Here is a 15444-nt window from a genome sequence, read left to right as displayed (position 1 = left end):
TCTTCTCCTCCGTCTCCCCCTCTTCTCTCTTCTCCTCCGTCTCCCCCTCTTCTCTCTCTCTTCTCCTCCGTCTCCCCCTCTTCTCTCTCTCTTCTCCTCCATCTCCCCCTCTTCTCTCTCTCTCTTCTCCTCTCCATCTCCCCCTCTTCTCTCTCTCCTCCTCATTTCCCCTCTTCTCTTTTCTTTTCCGTCTCCCCCTTCTCTCTCTCTTCTCTTCCGTCTCCCCCTCTCTTCTCTCTCTCTCTTGCCGTCTCCCCCTCTTCTCTCTCTCTCTCTTTTCCGTCTCTCTCTCTCTCTCTCTTCTCTTTCCGTCTCCCCCTCTCTCTCTCTCTCCTGCGCCTCCCCCTCTTCTCTCTCTTCTCCTCCGTCTCCCCCTCTTCTCTCTCTTCTCTTCCTGTCTCCCCCTCTCTCTCTCTTCTCCTCCGTCTCCCCCTCTTCTCTGTCTTCTCCTCCGTCTCCCCCTCTTCTCTGTCTTCTCCTCTGTCTCCCCCTCTCTCTCTTCTCCTCTTGTCTCCCCCTCTTCTCTCTCTTCTCCTCTTGTCTCCCCCTCTTCTCTCTCTTCTCCTCTGTCTCCCCCTTCTCTCTCTTCTCCTCTTGTACTCCCCCTCTTCTCTCTCTTCTCCTCCGTCTCCCCCTCTTCTCTCTCTTCTCCTCTGTCTCCCCCTCTTCTCTCTCTTCTCCTCTGTCTCCCCCTCTTCTCTCTCTTCTCCTCCGTCTCCCCCTCTTCTCCTGTCCTCCGTCTCCCCCTCTTCTCTCTCTTCTCCTCCGTCTCCCCCTCTTCTCTCTCTTCTCCTCTGTCTCCCCCTCTCTCTCCTCTCTTCTCCTCTGTCTCCCCCTCTTCTCTCTCTTCTCCTCCGTCTCCCCCTCTCTTCTCTCTTCTCCTCCGTCTCCCCCTCTTCTCTCTGTTCTCTCCTCCGTCTCCCCCTCTTCTCTCTTCTCCTCTGTCTCCCCCTCTTCTCTCTCTTCTCCTCCGTCTCCCCCTTTTCTCCTTCTCCTCGTCTCCCCCTCTTCTCTCTCTTCTCCTCCGTCTCCCCCTCTTCTCTCTCTTCTCCTCTGTCTCCCCCTCTCTTTCTTCCCTCCGTCTCCCCCTCTCTCTCTTCTCCTCTGTCTCCCCCTCTTCTCTCTCTTCTCCTCCGTCTCCCCCTCTTCTCTCTCTTCTCCTCTGTCTCCCCCTCTTCTCTCTCTTCTCCTCCGTCTCCCCCTCTTCTCTCTCTTCTCCTCCGTCTCCCCCTCTCTCTCTTCTCCTCCGTCTCCCCCTCTTCTCTCTTCTCCTCTGTCTCCCCCTCTTCTCTCTCTTCTCCTCCGTCTCCCCCTCTCTTCTCCTCTGTCTCCCCCCTCTTCTCTCTCTTCTCCTCTGTCTCCCCCTCTTCTCTCTTCTCCGTCTCCCCCTCTTCTCTCTCTTCTCCTCTGTCTCCCCTCTTCTCTCTTCTCCTCCGTCTCCCCCTCTTCTCCTCTGTCTCCCCCTCTCTCCTCTCTTCTCCTCTTGTCTCCCCCTTCTCTCCTTCTTCTCCTCCGTCTCCCCCTCTTCTCCTCTGTCTCCCCCTCTTCTCTCTTCTCCTCTTGTCTCCCCCTCTTCTCCTTCCTCCTCCGTCTCCCCCTTCTCTCTCTTCTCCTCCGTCTCCCCCTCTTCTCTCTCTTCTCCTCTGTCTCCCCCTCTTCTCTCTTCTCCTCCGTCTCCCCCTTCTCTGCTCTCCCTCCTCCGTCTCCCCCTCTTCTCCTCCGTCTCCCCCTCGTCCTCCCTCGTCTCCCCCTCTTCTCGTCTTCTCCGTCTCCCCCTCTTCTCTCTGTTCTCCTCTTGTCTCCCCCTCTTCTCTCTCTTCTCCTCTCGTCTCCCCCTCTTCTCCTGCTTCTCCTTGTCTCCCCCTCTTCTCTCTCTTCTCCTCGTCTTCCTCCTTCTCTCTCTTCTCCTCCGTCTCCCCCTCTTCTCTCTGTTCTCCCTCTACCAGAAGGCGTTCAAAGACACCAGTCAGTACGTTGTCGGGGTAGCTGTCTGCTCTGCAGAGTGAGCAGCGCCACATCGACGCCCGGGCGGCGCGCGTGGAGAAGAGGCTACGCTATCTCATGGACACAGGTACCAAGCCCAATTACACTGGAAAACTGTTTTGGCAAATTGAGCGTTTCACACAAACTCTCACGGAGTTGGGGGAAGTGTGTGTGAGGCTGTAGTGTCCCAAATGACACCCTATTCCCTACGTAGTGTGCACTACTTTTATGGAGCTCCAATGCACTATATAAGCAAAAATACAGTCTCATTTGGGATGCGGTGTGGAATCTTTGAAGCAGTGAATGTTGTGTAGCTACGGAGGGAGGGAGGGAGGGAGGGAGGTGGCGATACGAGGGGCTGGCTGGTGGATATGAAAAGGGGGGAGGAAATGGGGAGAGTGGGAGTAGAGGGTGATAGAAGGGGGAGAAGGAGGATAGATGGTGGGAGAGCGAGGGTGGGAGAGAAGGGGAGACCTCTCTGGGCCAGGGTGATAAGAGAGTCTTCATGGGAAATGATAACCAGGCCTGATAGTGTCCCACCAGTGTGGTGGGGGGGGGAGCCCCCAGCCAGCCTGATAGTGGGGGGGGGGAGCCCAGCCAGCCTGCTCAGCTCACATTGAACAGTGTGCTCAGCCATGCATAGCCCCCCTCCCCCAGTACATATCTGGTCTTCAATGATATGCAGCAGAAGGGGAGAGGTGGATGATTGGTGGGGGTTAAGTGAGAGGGGGGACATTTAAAATAATGCAAGAGGTAACACACACACTGAGAGCGCGACACACACACACACACTTAACCCAACATACACACACAGACTCACACACTCAGAAGTGTGATCTTTTGGCTTCCATACAGGCTGATTGGTGTGGTTGGAAAGCGTTGGCTGATGGGTAACCTTGTAGAGACTTGAAACAGACAGGTGTCTGAGCCAAGGGGCTCGGTTCCATTGAGTCCTGTACTGAAATAACAGAATAGGACTGCGGCACAAATTACGCCTATTCCCTACATTGTGCACTACTTTTGACCAGATCTCCCATAGGGCTCCCGTCTAAAGTAGTGCACTTTATAGGGAATAGGGTGCCATTTGGGATGCAATCTAGCATTCTGTTACTGCTACTAAACAATTTATCCTCACAACAGAGCGGGCTTCGGAAAAAGGGAAGAAAAGAGAGAGGGGAGATAGAGGGGAGGAGAGATAGAGAGGGGGGAGGAGAGATAGAGAGGGGGAGGAGAGGGTGAGGAGAGAGAGAGAGGGGGAGGAGAGGGTGAGGAGAGAGAGAGAGAGAGGGGAGGAGAGATAGAGAGGGGGAGGAGAGATAGAGAGGGGGAGGAGAGGGTGAGGAGAGAGAGAGGGGGGGGAGGAGAGGGTGAGGAGAGAGAGAGAGAGGGAGGAGAGATAGAAAGGGGGAGGGAAGAGAGAGAGGGGGAGGGGAGAGAGAGAGAGAGGGGGGAGGGGAGAGAGGGGGTGGAGGAGAGAGATAGGGGGAAGAGAGAGAGGGGGAGAAGAGAGAGAGAGGGATAAGAAAGAGAGAGGGGATACGAGAGAGAGAGGGGATAGAGTAGTTTAGAGAGGGGGGAGAAGAGAGAGAGAGGGGATAAGAGCGAGAGAGGGGGATAAGAGCGAGAGAGGGGGGATAAGAGCGAGAGAGGGGGAGAAGAGCGAGAGAGAGGAGAGAGAGAGAGAGGGGGGAGAAGAGAGAGAGAGGGGGAGAAGAGAGAGGGAGAGAAGAGAGAGGGGGAGAAGAGCGAGAGGGGGAGAAGAGAGAGGGAGAGAGAGGGAGAGGCAGAGAGAGGGGGAGGAGAGAGAGGGAGAGAAAGAGAGAGGGGAGAAGAGAGGGAGAGAGAGGGGAGAAGAGAGAGAGAAAGAGAGGGGGAAGAAAGCAACACCAGGGTGGAGGGATTAAGGATTTTACTGCTCCTCCTATATCGAGACATTCTTCCTCTCTCTGTTTCTCTCCATCTCTCTCTCTCCCTCCCTCCATCTCTGTTTGTTGCATATGCCTCCCTCCCTCCATCCCTCTCACCTCTTCCTCTCTCTCTATCCTCTTCTCTCCTCCCTCTCTCTCTCCCCCTCTATCTCTCTCTCCCCCTCCCTCTCCATCCACCCCTCCTTGTCTCCCTCCATCTCTCTCTCCTCATCCCTCCATCTCTCATCTCCCCCTCCCCCTCCCTCACCATCCACTCCTCCTTGTCTCCCTCCATCTCTCTCTCCCTCATCCTTTCCATATCCTCTACCCCTGTAGGAGGGAATACCATTGTGTCAATCTGAAGGGTTTTTTCCCCCACTGCTGATAAAGTAGCCTTAGCTGGATACGTTGTTTACTGGAAAACACACACACACACACACACACACACACACACACACACACACACACACACACACTGTCACCACACCCTGTTTTCCACAAACACACACCTTGAGCCAGATTGATATTGCACAGCTCCAGCCCAGCCAGCCCCCCTGTAAATAATCAGATAGTAGACAGGTAGTGAGGCAGCAGGATGGAGGATGGACGCTGCCGACACAATAATACTGGTAGTATCAGAGAGAGAAGAATTCACCCCCGGATACGTCCCCAGAACACCTTGTAGCATCACTCAATGACATGGACGAAATGTAGTTTGGGTAAACACGGAGTGAGTGTTGGGGGGGGGTGTTTGTATTCGCTTCTTCTAGTTCCCTCTCTTCCTGGTCCTCGAAGGCTGCAAAGGTATTCGTTCACCTTTTTCCTCTCTTCCTCCGCTCCTCTCTCCTCCCCTCCTCCCTTCTCTCTTCCTCCTCTCCTCCTACCCTCCTCTCTCCTCTCTCCTACCCTCCTCCCTCTCTCTTCCTCCTCTCTCCTCCCCTCTCTCTTCCTCCCCTCCTCTCTCCTACCCTCCTGTCTCTCTACCCTCCTCCCCTCTCTCTTCCTCCTCCCTCCTCGCCTCTTTCTTCCTCCCCTCCTCTCTCCTATCCTCCTCTCTCCTCCCTCTATCTTCCTCCTCTCTCTCTTCCTCCGCTCCTCTCTCCTACCCTCCCCCTCTCTCCTCCTCTCTTTCCCTCCTCAACAGGTCAGATCAGTTTAAGTAGTGGATGGTTTTAACTCCCTACTTTAATTAGAAGTGATGCCATTAAGCAGATTTACAGTAAAGCAGACACCCATTTTCCTATAGGTGGCCCCAGCGGGAATAGAACACATGACTTTAGCGTTGCCTGCGTCGCGTTCCCCAGACTGAGCCAGGCGTTACACCACCTACTTCCCCAACACCACTTTCAACGTGTTGATTGAAGGGCCGTTTCTGGGAGGTATCCCACTTCCAGTTGTAAAATATAGAAGTAAAAACGGACTTTCCAAGACGTCCTACTTGTCATTGTTAAATAAATAAATGTAATAAATATCTTGACGTATTTACCTGTGCCACTCAGGAACATTCACTGTCTTCTTGGTAAAGCAGTCTGTCGTTTAGTTTAGTATTGTGGAGTAACTACAATGTTGTTGATCCATCCTCAGTTATCTCCTGTCACCGCCATTAAACTCTGTGACTGTTTTAAAGTCACCATTGGCCTCATGGTGAAATCCCTGAGAGGTTTCCTTCCTCTCCGGCAACTGAGTTAGGAAGGACGCCTGTATCTGTGTAGTGACTGGGTGTATTGATACACCATCCAAAGTGTGATTAATAACTTCACCATGCTCAAAGGGATATTCAATGTCTGCTTTTATTTACCCATCTACCAATAGGAACCCTTCTTTGTGAGGCATTGGAAAACCTCCCTGGTCTTTGTGGTTGAATCTGTGTTTGAAATTCACAGCTCGACTGAGGGATCTTACAGATAATTATATGTGTGGGGTACAGAGATGAGGTAGTCATTACTAAATCACGTTGAACACTAGTATTGCAGACAGAGTGAATCCATCCAACTTACTATGTGACTTGTTCAGCACATGTTTCCTCCTGAACTTTAGGCTTGACATAACAAAGGTCTGTAATACTGATTGACTCCAGACATTTCAGCTTCTCATTTTTAATGAATTAGTAAAAAATGTTGAAAAACATAATTCCACTTTGACATTATTGTGTGTTGTGACCAAAACAATCTAAATTGAATCCATTTTAAATTCATGCTGTAAAACAACATTTTGAAAAAGTGGAGGGGTGTGAGTACCTTCTGAAGGCCCTGTCTGTTTAGATGGTCCTGTCCCATGGCAGGCCCTGTCTGTCTAGCTGGTCCTGTCCCATGGCAGGCCCTGTCTAGCTGGTCCTGTCCCATGGCAGGCCCTGTCTGTCTAGCTGGTCCTGTCCCATGGCAGGCCCTGTCTAGCTGGTCCTGTCCCATGGCAGGCCCTGTCTGTCTAGCTGGTCCTGTCCCATGGCAGGCCCTGTCTGTCTAGCTGGTCCTGTCCCATGGCAGGCCCTGTCTAGCTGGTCCTGTCCCATGGCAGGCCCTGTCTGTCTAGCTGGTCCTGTCCCATGGCAGGCCCTGTCTAGCTGGTCCTGTCCCATGGCAGGCCCTGTCTGTCTAGCTGGTCCTGTCCCATGGCAGGCCCTGTCTGTCTAGCTGGTCCTGTCCCATGGCAGCCTCTGTCTGTCTAGCTGGTCCTGTCCCATGTGGGGGGTCTTTAAGAAGGGCCATAGCATGGCATGTAGACTCATCTTGACATCAGACTACTTTAGAGGTCTGAAAACATCTGAATAACTTGGTTCTGGAGCGTACTGTTCTGTTAACGTGTGTGTGTGTTTGGGCTTGTGGTTGGATCAGAAGAGACCGTTCACTCATTCCTGATCTGTTTTCTTCAACACGTTTTCTTCCCCCCATCTTTTCCTCCTCTCCTTTTCTCTCTCCCCCTCTTCCCCTTCTCGCTGCCTCTCTTATTTTCTCTCTCCTTCTCCTTTCCATTTCTCTCTCCCTTCTCTCTTTCTCTCTCCTTCTCCTTTCCATTTCTCTCTCCCTTCTCTCTTTCTCTCTCCTCCTTTCCATTTCTCTCTCTCCTTCTCCCTTCTCTCTTTCTCTCTCCTTCTCCTTTCCATTTCTCTCTCTCCTTCTCTCTTTCTCTTTCTCTCTCTCCCTTCTCTCTTTCTCTTTCTCTCTCCCTTCTCTCTTTCTCTCTCCTTCTCCTTTCCATTTCTCTCTCTCTTTCTCTCTCCTTCTCCTATCCATTTCTCTCTCTCCCACCTCTTTATTTCTCTCTCCCTTCTCTCTTTCTCTCTCTCCCACCTCTTTATTTCCTCTCTCTCCTCCCCCTCCCTCTCTCTCCTCCCCCTCCCTCTCCCTCCTCCCCCTCCCCCTCTCTCCCCCCTCTCTCTCCTCCCCCTCTCTCCCCCCTCTCTCTCCTCCCCCTCCCTCCTCCCCCTCCCTCTCTCTCCTCCCCCTCCCTCCTCCCTCCTCCCTCTCCCTCCTCCCCCTCCCTCTCTCTCCTCCCCATCCCTCTCTCTCCTCCCCCTCCCCCTCTCTCCTCCCCCTCCCTCTCTCTCCTCCCCCTCCCCCTCTCTCCTCCCCCTCCCTCTCTCTCCTCCCCCTCCCTCTCTCTCCTCCCCCTCCCTCTCTCTCCTCCCCCTCTCTCCTCCCCCTCCCTCTCTCTCCTCCCCCTCCCCCTCCCTCCTCCCTCTCCCTCCTCCCCCTCCCTCTCTCTCTCCCCCTCCCTCCTCCCCCTCCCTCTCCCTCCTCCCTCTCCCTCCTCCCCCTCCCTCTCTTCCTCTCCCCGTATTCCCCAGTTTCTTCCCCCAGCAATGCTTTCTGAGTTCTGCACCGGTTCTCTCTTTTTCTATTACGCGGTACGAGACGGTGGTTCTCCCCAGATGAATACAAAGTAATTGGGGTGGTTAATTTATTTACTGGGAGGCAGTTCACAGCACATTGAATAATAGAGATAATTGAACAAGAATTGTCAAGTGTCTTCTGATATCAGGCACATTACAGAAGAGAGAGTGGCATAAAACTGTCTTTCTATGCTTCCATTGTTTATGGTAATGAAGTACAGCCATTAATTCCTCGGTGGCCTTCCAAGCTTATGGCAGGCCCCATTGTTGTGTGTGTATTAATATGTAATCAGTAAATAGTTTAATTTTCTAATCTGCGTTGGGAGAATTCACTTTCTAACAGCTCTTAATTACTGCAGGGTTCTAACGAGCCCCATCGCCGTGCCGACGCAGAGCACGGAAGCCAGGCAGCCAATCAGAGTGCGGCGGTGGGTCGGGGGGGGGGGGGATTTGAATTCCTGGGGCGCCGCTCTCTGCCTAATGAACTTGTTATTCCGGGACTGGGGGGAGTAGAGTGTCCTTCACAGCATAGCAGTTCACAACGTTGGGAGAACGCTCTCCTAATGTTAGGGTGATAAAAATAGTTATTGATGATATTTATAACGAAAGTCATATTTTATCACTATGATACATTACCTTTATTCCTGGGCTGACGGGAGTGGTGTGTTTCCTTCACAGCATAGCAGTTGACCACGTTGGGAGAGCGTTTACCGAATGTTAGAATAATAAATATTAATACATGTTTGGACACACCTACTTATTCAAGGGTTTTTCTGTATTTTTACTATTTTCTACATAACTGTGAAGACATCAGCACTATGAAATAACACATATGGAATCATGTAGCAACCAAAATACTGTTAAAAAAATCAAAATATGTTTTATATTTGAGATTCTTCAAATAGCCATCCTTTGCCTTGATGACAGCTTTGTACACTCTTGGCATTTTCTCAACCAGCTCCATGAGGTAGTCACCTGGAATGCATTTCAATTAACAGGTGTATCTTGTTAAAAGTTCATTTGTGGAATTTCTTTCCTTCATAATGCGTTTGAGACAATCAGTTGTTGTGACAAGTTAGGGGTCGTATACAGAAGATAGCCCTATTTGGTAAAATACCAAGTCCATATTATAGCAAGAACAGCTCAAATAAGCAAAGACCAACGACAGTCCATCATTAATTTAAGATATGAAGGTCAGTCAATCCGGAAGATTTCAAGAACTTTGAAAGTTTCTTCAAGTGCAGTCGCAAAAACAATCAAGCGCAATGATGAACCTGGTTCCCCTGAGGACCACCTCAGGAATGGAAGACCCAGAGTCACCTCTAAGGAACTTATCCTCCGCAGCAGAGTTACCAGCCTCAGAAATTGCAGCGCAAATAAATGCTTCAGAGTTTAAGTAACAGACACATCTCAACATCAACTGTTCAGAGGAGACTGTGTGAGTCAGGCCTTGCTGCAAAGAGACCACTACTAAAGGACACCAATATGAAGAAGAGACTTGCTTGGGCCAAGAAACATGAGCAATGGACATTAGACTGGTGGAAATTTGTCCTTTGGTTTGATGAGTCCAAATTTTTGATTTTTTTTTTTTGTGAGACGCAGATTATGTTAACGAATGATCTCTGCATGTGTGGTTCCCACCATGAAGCATGGAGGAGGAGGTGTGATGGTGCTTTGTTGGTGACACTGTCAGTGATTTGTTTAGAATTCAAGTTACACTTAACCAGCATGGCTACCACAGCATACTGCAGCGATACACCCTCCCATCTGGTTTGGGCCTAGTGGGACTATCATTTGATTTTCAACATGACAATGACCCAGAACACACCTCCCAGGCTGTGTAAGGGCTATTTGATTAAGAAGGAGAGTGATGGAGAACTGAATCAGATGACCTGGACCCACAATCATCCAACTTCAACCCAATTGAGATGGTTTGGGATGAGTTGGACCGCAGATTGAAGATAAAGCAGCCAACAAGTGCTCAGCATATGTGGGAACTCCTTCCAGGCTGTTGGAACAGCATTCCTCATGAAGCTGGTTGAGAGAATGCCAAGAGTGTGCAAAGCTGCCATCAAGGCAACTTTGAGGAATCTAAAATATATTTTGATTTAACACTTTTTTGGTTACTACATGATTCCATATGTGTTATTGCATAGTTGTGATGTCTTCACTATTAATATACAATGTAGAAATAGTAAAATAAAGAAAAACCATTGAATGAGTAGATGTGTTCCAACTTTTGACTGGTACTGTATATATATATATATATATATATTTTAAGTTTGTTATTTTAGTTATTATTATAACTACAATATGATACCCCAGGGCTGGTGTGTGTCCTTCACAGCATAGCGGTTCAAAATAATAATTCATATTATCATTGATAATATTTATAATTAAAATAAATTAATGTCTCTGTTTTAATCAGGTGAATCTTCGAGTTTCAATAGTAAAATTATATGTGTGTCTGATTCTATACCTTCATTGTCCACTGTCTCTATTTCTACCATCATCATCATCATCTTAATCTTTATTATAACTATCATTGATATTATTGTTCTCATTACTTCTATGCCTCTTCCTGTCAGACGGAGGTGTCGCTGCCTCTTCCTGTCAGACGGAGGTGTCGCTGCCTCTTCCTGTCAGACGGAGGTGTCGCTGCCTCTTCCTGTCAGACGGAGGTGTCGCTGCCTCTTCCTGTTAGACGGAGGTGTCGCTGCCTCTTCCTGTCAGACGGAGGTGTCGCTGCCTCTTCCTGTCAGACGGAGGTGTCGCTGCCTCTTCCTGTCAGATGGAGGTGTTGCACTAAGAAAGAAAACATTTAAATCAAATACAGAACTTGACTGATTCCTTTTTCATCCGTGTGGCGCTAAGGGGCCTCAGATATCAAATATATATCTAACACTTAATGTCTTTATTTGGAATAGTATTTATTTGGTACTCGAGCTGAATGGTTTTGTATTGTTATCATTCTAAATAGCCCTGTCAACATCATCAGTATTATCCGTCCTGTGTTGTGTGATATTCGTCCCAAAGAAAAATATCACATTTATAGAAATTTCAGCTATTCAAAATACAGAATAGGATTTAAATGTTTTCTATTCAGCGTTTTGGAATCCTCTGGCCTTCTTCTGAATGCCCCCGACCCCACCTGCCCCCTGTACCTATCTACACACACACACACCCCCACTCGCCCACATGACTATTTATACCTACATCCTATTCCAAATGACTATATAACCTGTAACAATGGACACAATTATCTAAAGAATGACGATCAGCACGGCGCCGAGCCGCCCTCACCTGCTGCGCTCTAGATAAGCGATAAACAAGAAGTGTGTGTGTGTGTGTGTGTGTGTGTGTGTGACTGCGTGTGTGTGTGTGTGTGTGTGAGACTGCGTGTGTGTGTGTGAGACTGCGTGTGTGTGTGACTGTGTGTGTGTGACTGCGTGTGTGTGTGAGACTGCGTGTGTGTGTGTGAGACTGTGTGTGTGTGTGTGTGTGTCAGACTGCGTGTGTGTTTGAATCAGTTTTTAGCCTGGCGCATAATGAACAGATGTTTAAAAAGTGCACTCGAGGATGATGAGATTATTGCCACTGGGTTTTATTGCTGCCTAATCCCTTTCTGTGAGCAGAGGCATCACACGAGAGGAAGAGGGGATATGGCCATACAGCCAGAGATGGGTGTGGGTGTGTGGGGATACAGCCATATGGCTTAATGCACCTTGCAGACCTACAGACAGACAGACCTACGCACAGACGTACGGGACAGGCTGACAGGACAGGCCACCAATATGTTTTGTATCTTCAGTATAAATGAAGTGTTCTTTGTTATTATTATTTTGTGTAGTCAACATCCTCTAGTGTAGTCAACATCCTCTAGTGTAGTCAACATCCTCTAGTGTAGTCAACATCCTCTAGTGTAGTCAACATCCTCTAGTGTAGTAGTGTAGTCAGCACCCTCTAGTGTAGTGTAGCCAGCAGCCTCTAGTGTAGTCAGCAGCCTCTTGTGTAGTAGTGTAGTCAACGTCCTCTTGTGTAGTGTAGTCAGCAGCCTCTAGTATAGTGTAGTCAACAGCCTCTTGTGTAGTGTAGTCAGCAGCCTCTAGTGTCGTCATCAGCCTCTAGTATAGTCAACATCCTCTAGTGTAGTCAGCAGCCTCTAGTGTAGTAGTGTAGTCAACATCCTCTAGTGTAGTAGTGTAGTCAACAGCCTCTAGTGTAGTCAGCAGCCTCTCGTGTAGTCAGCAGCCTCTAGTGTAGTGTAGTCAGCAGCCTCTAGTGTAGTGTAGTCAGCAGCCTCTAGTGTAGTGTAGTCAGCAGCCTCTAGTGTAGTCAGCAGCCTCTAGTGTAGTCATCAGCCTCTAGTGTAGTCAGCAGCCTCTAGTGTCGTCATCAGCCTCTAGTGTCGTCAGCAGCCTCTAGTGTTGTCAACAGCCTCTTGTGTAGTGTCGTCAGCAGCCTCTAGTGTAGTGTAGTCAGCAGCCTCTAGTGTAGTCAGCAGTCTCTAGTATAGTGTAGTCAACAGCCTCTTGTGTAGTGTAGTCAACAGCCTCTAGTATAGTGTAGTCAACAGCCTCTTGTGTAGTGTAGTCAACAGCCTCTAGTGTAGTGTAGTCAACAGCCTCTAGTATAGTGTAGTCAACAGCCTCTTGTGTAGTGTAGTCAACAGCCTCTCGTGTAGTCAGCGACCTCTGGTGTAGTCAGCAGCCTCTATTATCGTCAACAGCCTTTAGTGTAGTAGTGTAGTCAACAGTCTCTAGGCTAATGGCGCAGTCGGCAGCCTCTAGGGTAGTGGTGCAGTCGGCAGCCTCTAGGGTAGTAGTGTAGTCAGCAGACTCTAGTGTAGTCAGCAGCCTCTAGTATAGTAGTGTAGTCAACAGCCTCTAGTGGAGTAGTGTAGTCAGCAGCCTCTAGTATAGTAGTGTAGTCAGCAGCCTCTAGTGTAGTAGTGTAGTCAGCAGCCTCTAGTGTAGTAGTGTAGTCAGCAGCCTCTAGTGTGGTAGTGTAGTCAGCAGCCTCTAGTATAGTAGTGTAGTCAGCAGCCTCTAGTGTAGTAGTGTAGTCAGCAGCCTCTAGTATAGTAGTGTAGTCAGCAGTCTCTAGTGTAGTAGTGTAGTCAACAGCCTCTAGTGTAGTAGTGTAGTCAGCAGCCTCTAGTGTAGTAGTGTAGTCAGCAGCCTCTAGTATAGTAGTGTAGTCAACAGCCTCTAGTGTAATAGTTTTATCAGCAGCCTCTAGTGTAGTAGTGTAGTCAGCAGCCTCTAGTATAGTAGTGTAGTCAACAGCCTCTAGTGTAGTAGTGTAGTCAGCAGCCTCTAGTGTAGTAGTGTAGTCAGCAGCTTCTAGTATAGTAGTGTAGTCAACAGCCTCTAGTGTAATAGTTTTATCAGCAGCCTCTAGTGTAGTAGTGTAGTCAGCAGCCTCTAGTGTAGTAGTGTAGTCAACAGCCTCTAGTGTAGTCAACAGCCTCTAGTTACCCTGATTTTGAAGCGACATGAGTGGTGTGAGAGGGATGCGTTACTCTCTGAGTTACACACCAACACACACACACAGACAGACTCTCTCTCTCTCTCTCTTCACACACACAGCCAGTGTCTGCGGCTTCGGGTATATTATCAGACCTCCAGTTCTTTCAGGAACGTATGGCTGCTAAAGAAGCTTAGCATTAATGAATGTAACTATGTCCAGATGACACCGTGCTGGAGCCTTGTAAGCTGCAGGCAAGACTCGTCTTCACCCCGTATGCCAGGGTTTAAAGACACAAGAATGGCATTTCACCAACTTTAATGGGATACCCAGTATAATCTGGCAGCACCAAGAGAAGAAAAAGTGTTCCCACTATAATACTCTGGGAGGGAGGGAGGGAGGGAGGGAGGGAGGGAGGGAGGGAGGGAGGGAGGGAGGGAGGGAGGGAGGGAGGGGAGGGGTTGTTGTGTCTACTGTAATCAGCATTCCCTCGTTTTGTTGTTGTTGTTGTGTTGTCATAGCCTTTTCTCTCTCTCTCTCTCTCTCTCTCTCTCTCTCTCGTTGTTTTTTTTGTGTACATGAATGTTGGTTAGGTAAGTCGTTGACCGAGTCGTTGTCTTGTAACAGCTATGACTGAGTCGTTGTCTTGGTAACGACTATGACTGAGTCGTTGTCTTGTAACAGCTATGACTGAGTCGTTGTCTTGTAACAGCTATGACTGAGTCGTTGTCTTGGTAACGACTATGACTGAGTCGTTGTCTTGTAACAGCTATGACTGAGTCGTTGTCTTGGTAACGACTATGGCCGAGTCGTTGCCTTGTTAAAGGCTATGGCCGAGTCGTTGTCTTGTTAACGGCTATGGACGAGTCGTTGTCTTGTTAACGGCTATGGACGAGTCATTGTCTTGTTAACGGCTATGGACGAGTCGTTGTCTTGGTAACGGCTATGGACGAGTCGTTGTCTTGGTAACGGCTATGGACGAGTCGTTGCGTTGTAACGGCTATGGACGAGTCGTTGTCTGGTTAACGGCTATGGACGAGTCGTTGTCTTGTTAACGGCTATGGACGAGTCGTTGTCTTGGTAACGGCTATGGACAAGTCGTTGTGTTGTAATGGCTATGGACGAGTCGTTGTCTTGTTAACGGCTATGGCCGAGTCGTTGTCTTGGTAACGGCTATGGACGAGTCGTTGTGTTGTTAACGGCTATGGACGAGTCGTTGTCTTGTTAACGGCTATGGACGAGTCGTTGTCTTGTTAACGGCTATGGACGAGTCGTTGTCTTGTTAACGGCTATGGCCGAGTCGTTGTCTTGGTAACGGCTATGGACGAGTCGTTGTGTTGTAACGGCTATGGACGAGTCGTTGTCTTGTTAACGGCTATGGCCGAGTCGTTGTCTTGGTAACGGCTATGGACGAGTCGTTGTGTTGTAACGGCTATGGTCGAGTCGTTGTCTTGGTAACGGCTATGGACGAGTCGTTGTGTTGTAACGGCTATGGACGAGTCGTTGTCTTGGTAACGGCTATGGCCGAGTCGTTGTCTTGGTAACGGCTATGGACGAGTCGTTGTCTTGGTAACGGCTATGGACGAGTCGATGTGTTGCAACGGCTATGGACGAGTCGTCGTCTTGTTAACGGCTATGGCCGAGTCGTTGTCTTGGTAACGGCTATGGCTGAGTCGTTGTCTTGGTAACGGCTATGGACGAATCGTTGTCTTGGTAACGGCTATGGACGAGTCGTTGTCTTGGTAACGGCTATGGACGAGTCGTTGTGTTGTAACGGCTATGGACGAGTCGTTGTCTTGGTAACGGCTATGGACGAGTCGTTGTCTTGGTAACGGCTATGGACGAGTCGTTGTCTTGGTAACGGCTATGGACGAGTCGTTGTCTTGGTAACGGCTATGGACGAGTCGTTGTCTTGGTAACGGCTATGGACGAGTCGTTGTGTTGTAACGGCTATGGACGAGTCGTTGTCTTGGTAACGGCTATGGACGAGTCGTTGTCTTGTTAACGGCTATGGACGAGTCGTTGTCTTGTTAACGGCTATGGACGAGTCGTTGTCTTGTTAACGGCTATGGACGAGTCGTTGTCTTGTTAACGTCTATGGCCGAGTCGTTGTCTTGGTAACGGCTATGGACGAGTCGTTGTCTTGTTAACGGCTATGGACGAGTCGTTGTCTTGTTAACGGCTATGGCCGAGTCGTTGTCTTGGTAACGGCTATGGACGAGTCGTTGTGTTGTAACGGCTATGGACGAGTCGTTG

The 15444-nt window shown here is 49.3% G+C and overlaps 1 protein-coding gene across 1 annotated transcript in view; it reads left to right on the top strand.

Annotated features, from left to right (window-relative positions):
- Window positions 1–15444, top strand: part of ehbp1 (EH domain binding protein 1) — a 344316-nt gene that overhangs the window by 266903 nt on the left and 61969 nt on the right. The window contains 2 exon segments of the mRNA XM_090217692.1: window positions 1937–1985; window positions 1987–2071. Of these exon segments, the coding sequence (XP_090073818.1) occupies window positions 1937–1985; window positions 1987–2071 (134 nt within the window).

This window comes from Oncorhynchus mykiss, chromosome 23 (genome assembly GCF_057628025.1).
Source record: "Oncorhynchus mykiss isolate SJ-2025 chromosome 23, ASM5762802v1, whole genome shotgun sequence".
NCBI lineage: Eukaryota > Metazoa > Chordata > Actinopteri > Salmoniformes > Salmonidae > Oncorhynchus > Oncorhynchus mykiss.
Note: the sequence above shows the minus strand (reverse complement) of the source record. Positions and strands in the feature narration are given on the sequence as shown.